Source organism: Cotesia glomerata, linkage group LG3, assembly GCF_020080835.1.
Source record: "Cotesia glomerata isolate CgM1 linkage group LG3, MPM_Cglom_v2.3, whole genome shotgun sequence".
NCBI classification, from domain to species: Eukaryota; Metazoa; Arthropoda; class Insecta; order Hymenoptera; family Braconidae; genus Cotesia; species Cotesia glomerata.
Genome location: NC_058160.1, coordinates 7,104,028 through 7,119,157, shown reverse-complemented (window position 1 = coordinate 7,119,157; position 15,130 = coordinate 7,104,028). Strand labels below are relative to the sequence as shown.

The following is a 15,130-nucleotide window of genomic DNA, read 5'->3' as shown; positions in this document are numbered from 1 at the left end:
TTCATATATTTATAATAGTATTAAAAATATATAAGCATAAATGCATTCAAGACAAGCTCTTGAGAACACGCAAAAACGTTAAAATATTACTGGTAAAAGAATGACAGAACAAGAGTGGATTTATTCATAAGATTTTGGTTTTTGAGAATAATATTATTTTAATTTGAATATGCTGTTAATAAAATTGTGAAAAAAATGTTGGTTAAAATGTTATTTTTTATTACCATCTAATTTATCATATTTTTAATCTAAAGCCCAAATTTTATAGTTCTGTATATAATTAAATATTATATTAATATTAATTTTTTATGTGTACACTATTAATTTAAGCGTTTCACTATTAATTATAAAAAATTCTCAACTAATGAAATAGTATTCGATAACTATATTTGGTGTCAGCGTGTATTTTTAATTGCTTAGTTTGTCATTAGTTACTAATTATACACTAGTTTTTATAGTTTTTTTTTAACGATAAACAAATTAATTAATGATTTTTGATTAAAAATTTAAAAAAAAAACATCATCGAAAAGAAATATGAATTGCTTTTTTTTCTAAGAATTTGTACCGTTTTAAGATAAGAATATTAATTTGCTCTCTTACTCTAATAAAGTGTGATTAATATGATTCAAAATATGCGACTTATATTTTAACCGATTAAAGTATTATTTAATTAAACATAAATTATATCATTTTTATAAATGTTATCTCAAGTAAATGAAAAAAATCAACATCAAAGTAAATAATATTAAATTTTGATGATATTAATGTTAATGAAGTTTATATTAGGTTCTTAAGTATTATGTACTCGGGTTAATCGTAAACCAGAAAATAGTGTGCTCTATTCTTGAGAACGTAAAACTACCAGACGTCTATAAAAAGCATCGTATATTATTTCCTGTAGTTTTTATACTCACAATATGCAAATGAACAATTTAAATAATTATAATTTATGTTATCATTGAATCTGAAAATATTTCTGGATAATATTGTGTTGTGAATTATTTTAATGTATGTACGTACATTCAAAAATTTTAATTTATAGACATCATAATTTTAAATATATAAATTAATAATATTTTGAAATGGTTAATAATGTTTTGTACAGCTGAAAGCCGATTAAAATTGATTGATGGTATCTTTATTTTTGAGTTAAAAGCGATGATATAAATATAAATGTGTCAATCAAATGAATTTTTTATGCACGTAAATGTTATTTTAAGAATTAAAAAAAAAACTTAACAGTTTTACTTTCGAATTATAATTAATGTAAATGGATATTTTTTAGAGTAAAAATTTCGAGAGCTCATACAACTAATATGGCTACAATTAAATGGTTAAATTCAAGTAACATTAAATTTAATATTGAAGTTAATGTTTTCATGCTATGTACAAAAAAAAATAGTCTATGTATCCAACCGACCTTGATGGTCTACTAAAAAGTATTGCGTTCGAAATACATATATTTATAGTATGTATTACTTATTTCTGCTGTGTGTTTATAATAACTTTTATGTCCCTCTAGAATATCTGGAGTAACTCATTTTCTGAAGTCCAAATATTAGACATCAGAAAAGAAGAATTTCTTACATAAATATAGCTGACAAGATCTTATTCTATGTAAACGTAGAAAAGACTAAAATAAAAATACAAGAAAAAGAAAGAAAAAACTTAACTGAGTTAGTTAATAAATTGGAAACGATGTGTGGCTTATTTATCAATTTTTGCATGTCTTCTGAACCTCTGAATAATTATTGAAAATAAATATAAATTAGTATGGGACAATAATCGAAATGTTTTTTAAAATTAGTAACTTTAAAAAATAATAAATTGTCACAAAATCTACTGTCTGTTGGTCCATGCATCAAAATTAATCTTTACAATTCAGAACGATACACATGCAACATATTAAGTCTAAATCTTTTTAAATAAGTTTTATACATGCAATCTTATGATAAATTCAATCAATTTTTTTTATAAACTCATAACTATTTAAAAGATGTAAAAAAATAGTTGATCAATTTTTTAGATTTTATTTGTAAGATTTTTCATCAATATATTTCAGTCTTTTATTCTGACACACAGGTCACGAATTTATGTCACATCAAAAGATGCATTGCTCAAAAAATTTTAAATAAGAAATTACTAATGCTTTTTAAATATCGTTTTAAAAATTTTTCAAAGTTACGCTCTTACGTTAATTGTAGTATCTTACTAGTATAGAAATGATAAAGTTATGAATAAAAAGTCGGAAATAGGTCTTAAAAATGTTTCAAAGTTATTTTACTATCGCTTATTTAGATTATACTCCAAGTTATGTATTTACTTAGTGGATGTCAAAAAAGCGAGGAAATTTTCCTAATTTTGTGGTCTGGTAATATTTTTACTTTTTCTTAAGGTGAAACTTTGATATTTAAAAAAAAATTTTTTTTTTACTCGGAGATTAATATTAGGCAAATGTTTTTTATTTCTGCATGTAATATATTATTATTTGGTAAACTTTTTTCTTAAGATATATTACGATTTATCATTTTTGCAACAAAATTTCATAAAAGTTATGATTTTTTTTGTTACCTTGTTAATAACTTCATTAATAAAGTTTCATTATTTTAATGTTATTAACCTTCATATCGTTACTGTTATCGTTTCGAATTGTTGATTTTAAACTTTATATTAATATAATCAATGTCATATTGATTATTGCTGAAGAGATAAAATTATATTTCTATAAATAAACCTAAATCTTTGAAGGTCGGAATGAACGAATATAAATTTAATTAATATACAAAAACTACTTATCTACCATTAAGTACTTATTAATGGAACTATATTTTCATTGAGACGCAAATGTTATAAAATAATCGAAGAAAAAAGATCCCAAGAACTAATTTTTGACTCAAAAATGTGGTTTTGAAAACTTTAAGAGGCCTCAACTTGCCTGTGTGTATTAATTTTTTTATAATATTTAAAACAATCAAATTTATTAGTCATTGTTTTTCTTTTATTTTCTTATTGTAAAACGTAGTAAGAAATAACATATTTACAGTGGAAGAAAATTGATGATATATTAACCTAATTAAAGCTATAAAATCAGTGTCATCTATCCGTCTAGCCGTGAAATATAATTAAATAAACATTTATTGCTAATTAATGAATCTAAGAAAAAATCAAATTAAAGCATTTAATGATGACTGAATGTAAAATAGGTTAGTAGGCATTAAAACTACAGACAATGTGTTGTACAATTCTTCGAGCTCATTAAATGTGAGAGAAAGAAAAGTTTACTTAGAATTTGTAATAAGCAATAACAGGCGTGAGTATGGATTATATATGAAATAGTAACACTTTCAGTGTTAAAATCGTATTAACATAGTATTGGAATATATTTCCTTAGATATTTTTATATAAATACTTAATAAAATAATTAAATATTTAAATACATGTATATATAAATATATCGCGAATATAAATTTTATGTTACGAATAAAATATAATAAGTTAATTGATTAATTCCGTTGTGTTTTGCATGTTCCGTTCTCCTTATTCAATCTTATTTTGTCCTCATCTCATATAATTCTACAGTTTCATAGCCCGGATACGCAGCTTGTGTATCTTTTCCTTACATTTTTATAATTCTAACTCTAAATTAGCTAATTCTCTGAGCCTATTTTTCTCAAGTGAATTGCCATGTGGGTTAACGTTAAACAATCGTAGAAATAACCAGCAATAGAAAAACCGGATGATAGAAAAAAAAATTCGTTAAGTATTTATGTAAAGAAAGATAATTATCGTTATATTATGATAATTCTACAAATACATATATCACTATTATATATCTATGTATAAATAAATATACATACTGTCATGTATTCAATTTTGTTGGCCACTTAAACCACAAAATTCTTTCTTTTCAATTACTAAAAAATCTAACATCTGCCAAATTTTGAGAATTCATCTTAAAATTAGCACGTATGATAAATTGATACTCAAATTTATTCCCGGATGTATATGCGTGCATGTCATTCACTTATTGTACGATCTACTTTTTACATCATCACAGGATATCCACAAGATCAAGTTTCCGTAGTGTAGTCGTGTATAATTTACACATCGACAGAACAATGGTGAAAGAAGAAGAAGAAGAAGTTGTCTTCTTATTCGCATAAAAATATACGGCGTTTCCGCATGTTTAAAACCGAATTCTAAAATGAAAAAGAAAGAAAAATTGTGCTATTTATTTATAAACGAAAAAGGGTATTATGTTGTATTATAATATGATTATTATTATTTTATAAGTTTTTTTTTTTCCAATAACTTGAATAAATATTTGAATAGAATTGTTCATACATGAATAATATTGCTAAATGCAAAATAGCTTTGTTATCAATACATTAAACTTTTTAATCTACTTGTGCGACAGATGTTTGATGTATAAAAAGTAAGATATACCAGCAATTCAATGATCACTGCAAACTGGATTTACGGATCACTGCTTTTCATTTTCTTGGCTTCTTTGATTCTTTACATACTGTGAAACTAGTTTTTGAAATATTGTGCAATAAGTTTTTATCAATGCGAAACATTCTTTATTCTCTAATTTCGTCAATTTACTACTATACACGGAAAAAAAAATTTCGTTCTGGTAACGTAACTGTAGAGTTACCAAAACTATACACAATTTACTGTTCGTTGTAGAGTTACAGTAAAAAAATGTTATTTAGTTCTGATAACTCAATGTTGTTGAGCTCTCAGAGCTCTACGGGATTGTTCTTAGAGCCAAACGGTATAGTTGGGAGCGCTCTACGTTGCGCAGTAGTAAAGTGCGCTGACATATTTCATAATCTTCTAAAATGCCAAACATAATTATTTTTTACTAATCTATATTATTAAAAATATATGAGGACAATTAAGTTCCTAATTTATTTATTTAAGGAAATAGGTTTTTTTTTGTCAAATTGAATTTCGTTAGAACAGTTTTGTATTTATGGTTTTTCAAGGTTCATTTGCAGTGACTATTAATTTAATTTATTAGTTGAATATATTGTGATAAGTGATAAGTTATCGAAATACATTAAAAAGACCCAATTTAACACAAAATAAAATTTGTTTTCGTTTATTTATCTTTTCTCGTGCATATACGGTAATGATTTTATGTCCAATATTTATTGATATAATTAAGAAAATAAGATAATTTTGTGACGACCATATTTTTATTTTACAAATAATTTTTATTTGTAATATAAGTTCTATTATTATTTTATTTCTATTATAATACTATTCTTATTTGTCATATACAATTATTGTTGGCAATATAAATTCATTCTGCTGCATGTATTTATTAAATTATCAATGCTAAATCGTAAAAAAAAATTACTAAACAGACTTCCAAAAATTTATTATAGTCTCAGATAAGAACGATCCTGTAGAGTTGTGAGAGGCAAATAACGTTTAGCTCTCAGAGCTCAACGATGTAGAGTTGCAGGAGCCAAACGGTATTGTTACTATAAGAATCCGAACAAAAACAGTTTCACTGTAAAAAAGTCGCACCAAGTCCACGTTCATAAGACTATTAGGAAAAAAAATTTTTTTTTTCTTTACAAAAAGATACAAAATAAAAAAATTAAAAAATCCGAGTAACCGATATGATTGTTTATGATTTTCGGAAATTAAAAAAAATTTTTTTGTAAATTTAAAAATTAAAAAAAAATTTTAGAACGTATTTAGTGTGCGTGGTTGCAAAATATTTTACTTTTAATGAAATTCGTAAAATCTATTTACTAGGACTTTAAAAAAAATTGAAATACACAATGACGCACACCAAGTACGTTCTAAAATTTTTTAATTTTTAAATTTACAAAAAATTTTTTAATTTCCGAAAATCATAAACAATCATATCGGTTACTCGGATTTTTAATTTTTTATTTTGTATCTTTTGTAAAGAAAAAAAATTTTTTCCTAATAGTCTTATGAACGTGGACTTGGTGCGACTTTTTTACAGTGAAACTGTTTTTGTTCGGATTTTAGTATTTTTTGTAATTATAATGAAAATTTACAATTGATAACAACTTAAATCTCGTGTTGACTGCATTTTTTACTGCAAACTATCCCCTTAAAGCTACAGTTTATGTAGATGTAATTCCAGTGCACCCTGGCGGCCATAGATGCAAGCTATGAATCACTTTTTACTGTAGTTGCGTGTCTATAGGAAGGATTACTACACATTTTTATTTTATCTAGTCTGTGGCGCTGATATTCCCCATCGAAAAAAAAGTCAGGATCGAAATTTCTGGGCTTACTATAGTTTGTGCTGATAAAATTTAATAATTTTAAGTGAATTAAGTGTTATAATTGATTATAATTAATTAATATCAGTAAAATAAAGTATAAATTACTTTTATAATATATTATTTTGGAAAAAGGAGAACCATATAATTAAATAAAATTTTGCAACCTCGAAATACCGTTCTGCTTACAGTAAACACAGTCGGTAGTCTGGCGCTCCGTTTACAACGGATTTGAACGGAACTTGGCGCCAGATTCTACCGAATCTGTGGATACGTTAACCTACTGGAACTTTTTACAACTAACTAACTACTATAGAGTTCCTATAGCAAAATTTTTTTCTCCGTGTACTTTTACGAACAATTTTTTTTATTATTATTAATATTTTCATTTGAATACAATGGAAAAAGAAGGACAAAACAGAGATTGATTGTAATCATAAAATTTATGAAAACAATCGTTAATTTCAATCCAAGATATTTTTTGTTTAAATTAAAAAAAATTCTTTGAAATTTTCAAGATTTACTATATTCATATTTTCTCTGCTTCAAAAAATTATACCATGAATTTTGAATTTATGAATAATTTCCACTTTAAACATTTATTTAATATTAAAGAAAATTTTTTCATCATTCGTAAAGATGAAAAGTTTTGATTGAAATAATAATCAATTAAAAATTTTCAAATTAAAAATAATGAAAGTTATAATACAGTGTATATTTTTTTATTCTGTTCAATATTATTCTGAATCGTTAAAAAATATTTTAAATTAATGTTGACTATTCTCAATCATTTTAAAAATATAATTTAGAAACATTTCAAATTGATTTGGAATTTTCACAGATATTTTGCATAATTTTAAAATATTGATAGGATTTTCTGAAAATCCGCAGATTTCTAATTATATTAAGTATTTCTGATTTTATTATTCACTTTAAAGTAGAGCATACATAGCCTATCTGCATGATAGGTAGTATAGATTACTCTTATACTTCTACTTCGATGATATCGATTTTTCTCTAATGCTTCCAGTAATAATTTATAACTATTGATTATGTACCATAAGTGTATAATATGTAACATACAGTCGATAATTAATAAATAACAGGAAGTGGATGTAATGTTTATTTTCAAGTGTTCGATAAAATAAAATTAGTATATTTCCCGATCCTCAACTAAAAAATTTATAAATACAATAAATTTAGCTTCGGGTTGTCATCACAATTATATATTTTCATAAGATACAGGAAATAATTTTTAAGCTAACAATATTTCATCATCTCTCGAAAAAAATTTTTTATCCAGTCACACATGACTGAGTAAGTTAATGCAGCATAACCGTTTCCATTTTGTTATATTTTATTTTTATCTAAAGGATAAATATAATTCAGACTCATAGCTTCAAATGGTGGCAGGGACCACCTTAAAAGCGAACCAAGATATAATATTGTAAGGTGTTAAGATGACAGTGTGTTTACTGTGTAAATAGAGGTCAAAAAGAGCCGAACGGTAAAGCACGGAAAGGCAGACAGAGCGTGTTACCGGCTATTGTCTTTCTTACTCTTCAATATGTTGCTTAAGCCAAACTACCTTGTTTCCACGCTTTCATAGATTTTTCAATTCTTATCGTACAAAATCACAATTATGCATTACACATTGAAATTTACTATGTAACCACACTTTATTTTCATACTACTTTGCTTATTTTTCAATTATAATATTTAAAAAAAAAAATTAGAAAAACGGTTGACGTCTTCGAACTCAAAAATACAATTTATGTGTTACTTTGAGCTCTCCGAGCTCAAAGAGATAGCTTTGCTATGATTTGGAGCTCTTCGAGCTCAAAAATCTTATCACAATTTGATGAAACACGATTTTTCTAATTTTCAAACTAACTTTTTAATAAATCAACCGATTTTCACTCGGTAGACGGCGATCGATGTGGTTTTTAAAGCTCTATAAAAAATTTAGAACAAAAAAATTGATCTGATGAAAAATTTCGGAGTTATTACAAAAAAAACACTTTTTTCGATTTTTTTCGACAACGATATCTCACGAACGCATCAACCGATTCTGACGCTCTATGTGGCGATCGATACGGGTTTTTAAGGTTAAGAGCTGATTAGTTTTTGAAGTTGATCGGTTCAGCCAATTCGGAGATATTTAAAAAAAATGAAAAAAAAAAAACAATTTTTTTGTCACTTTTTTTGAAATTTCTCGAAATCTACTGGTCTGAATCGGTTCCAACTTACAGGGAATATAAACTTGGCGAAGCCCTTTCGAATGACACCAACCGCGATGAAATCGGTCAAGCCGTTCAAAAGTTACAAGAGGTTAACACACACACACACACACACACACACACACACACACACACACACACACACACACACACACACACACACAGACGTACGGATATCATCGTGAAAATAGTCAGGAAAGCTTCCTAGGACCTCGAAACGTCGGGATCCGATGAAAACTCGATTTTCGAAAAACGGGGTAAAACCAATAACTTCCCGATTTTTGAAAATTTTCAATTTTCTTAGCGGGAAGTTAAAAATTTGTTTCATAAGTTTGACTATTTCATAATAAAAATCATTAATTAGCTTGATAAATAGGTTTTTAAGTGTCAGCGTGCACAATAACTATAGCTATTATTTTTCTATTTCATTATCTTTACGAATTCATTTTTGAATAGACCGCCAAATTTGTTTTTAATTAAAAAAACAGATTTCAAGCGATAATAAATTTAAAATGAAATAGTATGTCAGCTATATTTACTCGCGGAATAAATTTTTTTTTGCTCGACGGGCAGAAAGCGTCAACTTTTGGCCCGCTGCGCTAAACGAAGTTGCCCCTTTCTGCCTTCATCGAGCAAAAAAATAGTATACACTCGGCTTCGCCTCGGCCAACAATTACATGTGATCTGAGACATTTCTTACTTTACTTCCCTAGGTGTGTAATATACTATATACTTTTATTTATAATAAAATCTCATCGGTAGTAGTATCAATATTAAACTATCTTATCATTACTCATTATACATGACTCGCTTTATGATAACGCGTGCATTATTTATGTCCATTCTCTAGGCCTCAAGGTCGTAACTAAAGTTCATGTGCATATTCTCTACTAGGAACAAGGCAATTTATTTTTTAATTCAATTTAATTAATGTGCTTTCATTATAAATTAATCTACAAAACTAATTATGATGGTGATGGTAATAGCAAAAGAGACGGTGAAAACAAGGAAACTAATGATGATTTCAGCAAATGATAAGTTGAAAAAAATGGTGGTATTTTATATGATAATTAACTATAAAAAATTATTAATGATTATTTAATGTAAAATTGAAAATTTGAATTAATGCTCTTCAGATTATGCATCGAAAAATTAATATTTATAACTATGAAACATTCCACACCAAATCGAATACCATTTGGCTTTTGCCCATAACTCATAACTTTACAAAAAAAATGGGTTGATAGGGATGTTTTTTTTTATTTTTCTTTTTAAACATTTTTTGAAAATCAATATTTAAATGAAAAACTTCAAAATTTTGTTGAAATACATTTCTAAAAATTTTTATTCCATTTTTTGCAAAATTATGGGCATTGCAAAAAACAGTAAGGTATTTTTTTGGAAATCGATATCTTGAATACGATTGGAGAAAAAAAAATCAGGGAGGCCTCTTTCAACTGATGCTATAACATAAAAAATTCGGAAATAAATTGGAGATGCAAAAACTAAATAGTGTTCGACTTGGCGTAAAATGTTCCATATTGAAATTTTTATTTTTATTAAATGTTTCATGTACTGATTATTTAGTTTAATTTTTTAATTATATTATTTGAGTTAATGTGAAATATTTTATAATTTTGCGAATGTAAGAATAATGATAATATAACAATAGATGTTTTATTGATTCATTCAAAATCGAAAAAAAAATACTGACATATCTTAAAGAAAATATTGTTAATATACGTTCATACAACTTGTTTTCAAGTTATCAGTTTCTAAGTTTATTGCAACAAGTTTTTAGTCATTAATCGTTAGTAATTTACGTTTATATGTGTTTCTTAATATGACTCACTACTTTTTTTAGATTTCGAAGCTTTTACCTGATAAAATTTTATCGAAATAACAAAACGTTTTATAATTTATCGTTATTGTAATGTAAAATAATAATTATCGTAATAAATTATTTATCATATCGCGTTAAAATATTTGGACAGCATAATTTTTTAGAAATAAAAAAATTTTTAATAAAAAGATTGACAAATACAACGTAAGAAAAAACCAGTTTTATGATAAACACAATTTTGATAACGATTTAATTTTTTATTATTTTAAAACTTCCATTGTTCACATGTTGTAAAAAGTATTAATGCGATGGTAAGGAATTTCCAAAGTCAGGTTATTCTTTATCTACTTTTTTTGTAAATATACTAATCTCAGTCTATGAAATGAAAATATTTTCTTAAGGACTCTAATATTGACAGGGTCTTCGACCACTTTCACGAGTCGAAAAATAATTACGGTTTTAGGTCTCAAATGTGAGTTTAAGTCTCATTCATGTCTCAAATAGTCATTATTTTTCGGAATAGTTTCAAGAAGACCTCAAACACTTCGGTTTACGAGTAAAGTCTCATTTCGCTCTTAATCCAAATATTTTGAAGTGAGAAGTAAATGAGATATATAATGTGGAACTTAGAAATATTTCCACATTTATACACTTAGAAAAATTTTCTCTTTTGATAGAAGGTATAATTTGGAACTTAGAAATATTTTCTTATAACGATGTTAAAATGTGTATAAAAGTACGGTATTATTTATGTTGAATTTTATTATTTATGGTATTATTTATGTCGAATTTTATTATTATATATTTTTAGTTTACTTGAAATATTATATTTTATGCTTTTTCTAGTTCTTACTTGAGACAGAGTAAGCGACAACTCTCAAATGTGTAAACGAATTATTTCATAAATTTATATGGTGATCCATACTTGAAATCGCATGACTTAATGACAGAAAGTATTATTCATTTTTTTTCTTAATAAAAAAATTAAAATAGCTGACAAATCAAAAATATATTTTCATAAATAATAAATTTTCATAAGTAATAAACACAATGTTTAAATATTGGAACAATTTTTTCCGAAACCCGTATACTTAAAAATTTTGTACCCTTGAAAAGAATTAAAATACAAAGAAAGCCTTTCAACTTTTACGACTCTAATACTTTAAAGAGCTATAAAAATTTTATTTGTCTACACTACTTTCAAAAAAATTTTGGCCATATGTCTGGCTATGTACAACATGTATACATGTACAACAATGTATACATACCAAGTAAAATCGAGCATAGTTAAACAATCTCAAGAATATCCCGGTTAGTACTTTTTAGGCTTTCATATTGAGCACTTCTCATATTCTATAAAGTGAAAAGTTCAAATAAACTAATTGTGATCAGTTTGTTATTTTTAACTTTATTGTTGATTTCCTTGACTAAAATGAAAAATTTTTGTAAAAATGTCTGGAATATATGCGCTTATTTTTTGGACCAAATCAAAACAATTACAGACAATTAAAACTTCAAACATACCTGTCCATTCACGATATGAAAACGCTAGTGTAAAGTTAAAGTGGAAAAATGAACGATCAAAATTATTTGAAGTGTTAGATTCTAAAATTTTGAAAATAAGTGGTAAGTAACTATATAAGTGTAAATTTGGATGGTACAAAACCAAACTATTTTTGAATTAAAATAAATTATAATAATGTTATTCCAGATGATAAAGATCTGCTGGACAATAATTCTGTTGATGAAAATACTGGTCGCGGATTTATAGGATCAGAAGTGATAATGATGATTATGATGACGATGACAATGATAATAATGATGAAAATTATCTCAAAAACTCTTCAATTGATTCATAGTTATATATAGAATTTTACAAAATTCAGTAATGTACTTGATCAGTTATTAAATTAAATTAATTAGTATTCATTCTAGTATGTATTGGTATCGATTTATTATTAATAAATAAAATTTTTTTTCAATTGAATTAAATTCGAACTTTTCATTTTATAAATGTAAGTCTAATCTAAATAAAATAAAACTATGAATTATATACATATAGTACAAGATTTTTCAGTCTGACCAAAAATGAGATTTGTCTCAGGTATACGTCGTTAAAATTAAGACACGTGTGTGAGACATGCCTCTATCGATCTACAGTCATATGTTGAGGCCGTATATGAGACATATCTCACTTTGGGCCCCGGAGTAAGAAAATTTGGTGTATTAGATAAACCTCATTTCAAATTTAAATGCTCTTTAGAAATGTCTCATTTTTGTCTCAATCCGGAATATTGCGTACTAAATGAGGTTTTTCCTGGCATGAGTTTTAAATGGCGAGGCTTAAACTGAGACAAACCTCATTTTATAGCATTTTGAGACCTAAAACCGTAGTTATTTTTCGACTCGGGTTACCATCGCTTGAAGTAAAGGAATCTTCAAGAGACAATTGTTGAAGTGAATGTGTGTAAGCGTTTCATTATTTTTGTTTTGATTTACGTCAATAAATATACTTATATATTTTATCAAGAAAAACAAAAGATATCACGTTTTTTTTTTTTAAATATCTGAAAATAACAATGGATAACATTCGATTATTTATTGTTGTTTTACCAAAACATTCAATTAATTGGAAATCAACGCGGAAACAGTTAATAAAAAATTTGAATTTATTTTGAAGATGGAATTCATTGAGATATTATCAACAATAAAACAAAAATTTTTTTTATAAACTTGATGTGGATTTTCTCTAAAATTTCAAGTTTCAGATTCGTAAATAAATTTCATAAAAAATGTATATGAATTTGCTTTTAAATTCATTTTTTTTTTTTGACATTTATAAAAGTTGATCTAAACTATCAAGTATTTTATAATAAATTTAAAATGGAAATTTGGTAAATAAAAAATCAGCGAAGGTAACGTAATGTAAATAGATTGAATGAATACAAGTAAAATTAAAATATATAGAGAAAATGAGATCACCGATAGCAATGTTGGTGAAAGTGAAATCTGTATAAAAATATCACGAATTCAGTGTTTAAGTCACTGGGGTGAACATTTTTTCGGTAATCATTTACACAACATCGAATACATTTATAATCATACATTATGTTGTATGCACTTTGACATTTGACATATACTATGAATATAAATGTATAGAATTATGCTGACCGGTACGCAGTTAACTGTATAAAAATAAATAATGGACATTAATCGAGTAGCTAAACAAGAATATACTGATACAAACACTTACCTCAAGTTTATTTGCATATTCTTCAGCGATGGCTTCACTCTGGCGTGTGAGTTCTTGATTCCTTTCTAGCAAGGCTTTTCCAAGTTCAGCAGCAAGCACAAGATCTCTCTCACGCTGCTTGAGAAGTTCATGGGGGTTTCCAACGTCATCATCATTATCCAAAGAGTGTCTTCTTGTTTGCAGATCCGAAATCATATCTTCGAGGGAAAATGGCTCTAATTGACCATCTTTCTTTGGCAGCATTGTTACAACTATGTTTTTAAACGCTGACAAGTCGATTGTATATCGAACTTTATTACGTTCAGTTTTCCACCTGCAAATTATATCGTCGCGGGTGCTACACCGCGACGTTATCAATGCTACGTCAATACATTCAATGACGTTGTATCGTACGAATGATCGCTATTGATTCGTCGCAATTATTACTTTTATATCAACTAGTGTTGCTATAAATCTATGACGTTTTAATAAGTCCCATGAACATTCTTCTGTCGACATCGATTATCGACTATTACGTCACAAACTTACGATGGTATTTATTGACTTACACGTTCTCGATTACTCTACAACTCACCTAGATATAGTCACGTTTAGTTATTATAAGATAATTTTAATCGATATTTTCAGATTTTTTTTATTATCTCTAAATCACAAACTTATTAATTTAATACTTAATATAAATAATTTACTTGTATTTATCATAAAATATGTACACTAATTTTAACAGTGCCAATATTCCGTGTGTTTGGATACCACAGTGAGTCATGAAATAATAATAAAAGCAATATAATTAATTGCCTCGAGGTAAAATCGATCGACCACGAGTTATTTTTTTACATAAACTTAAACCACGTGGCCTCATCAATTAATTTATTATTTTTAGTCCATGACATTATACCTTCAAAACGCAGACATCTTCCATAGGCTTTTCCATTAGATAAATACATCGTAATCAATGTAACACTTGCAATAAATTTCACTGTCTATAAACTTTTTTATATTAATTTTTTTCTACATTCAGATTATTATAATTATGAGTCAATGTTTTTATAATAATTTTCGGTCAACCACTCGTAAATTTACCTTCGATGTTTATTCTTCTGATGTATATTTTTCTCGTAGGTGGTGTCACGCAAGTTATTTATTGATTACTATAACACTGAGATCTATTCGTTGTAAACCACATTAGAGTTATTTAATGATAACTCTATTCTGCTTTTTGTAGTATTATTATTCCTTTTTTTTTTTTAATATTCTTCGATCGATTGAGCAATAAACCAGTGAATAAAACGTAAATACAAGTGTTCCCACACAATTATACTGGTTGTATTTGAATATTATATACAAATGTATATAAAAATTCCACTGGATTTGGTTCGGTTGTTATTTACTATTGTATCCGTCACCGTGTTATAATAAACACTAAAAACAGGAAATTAATTTAACTAAAAAATGAAATGAAATTATTATTGTTATTCAAATGATTTTAATTTGAAATAATAATAATATTAA

General features: G+C 26.4%; 1 protein-coding gene across 2 annotated transcripts in view; it reads right to left on the bottom strand.

Moving 5' to 3' along the window:
- Positions 1 to 15,130, bottom strand: part of LOC123261016 (bicaudal D-related protein homolog) — a 37,133-nt gene that overhangs the window by 21,161 nt on the left and 842 nt on the right. The window contains exon 2 of one of the 2 annotated variants that reach the window (XM_044722464.1): positions 13,619 to 15,063. In XM_044722464.1, coding sequence (XP_044578399.1) covers positions 13,619 to 13,861 — 243 coding nt within the window. In that variant the 5' untranslated portion in view covers positions 13,862 to 15,063. Of the gene's footprint in view, positions 1 to 13,618; positions 15,111 to 15,130 lie in introns of those variants that run through there. The other variant, XM_044722465.1, reaches the window with a different exon arrangement.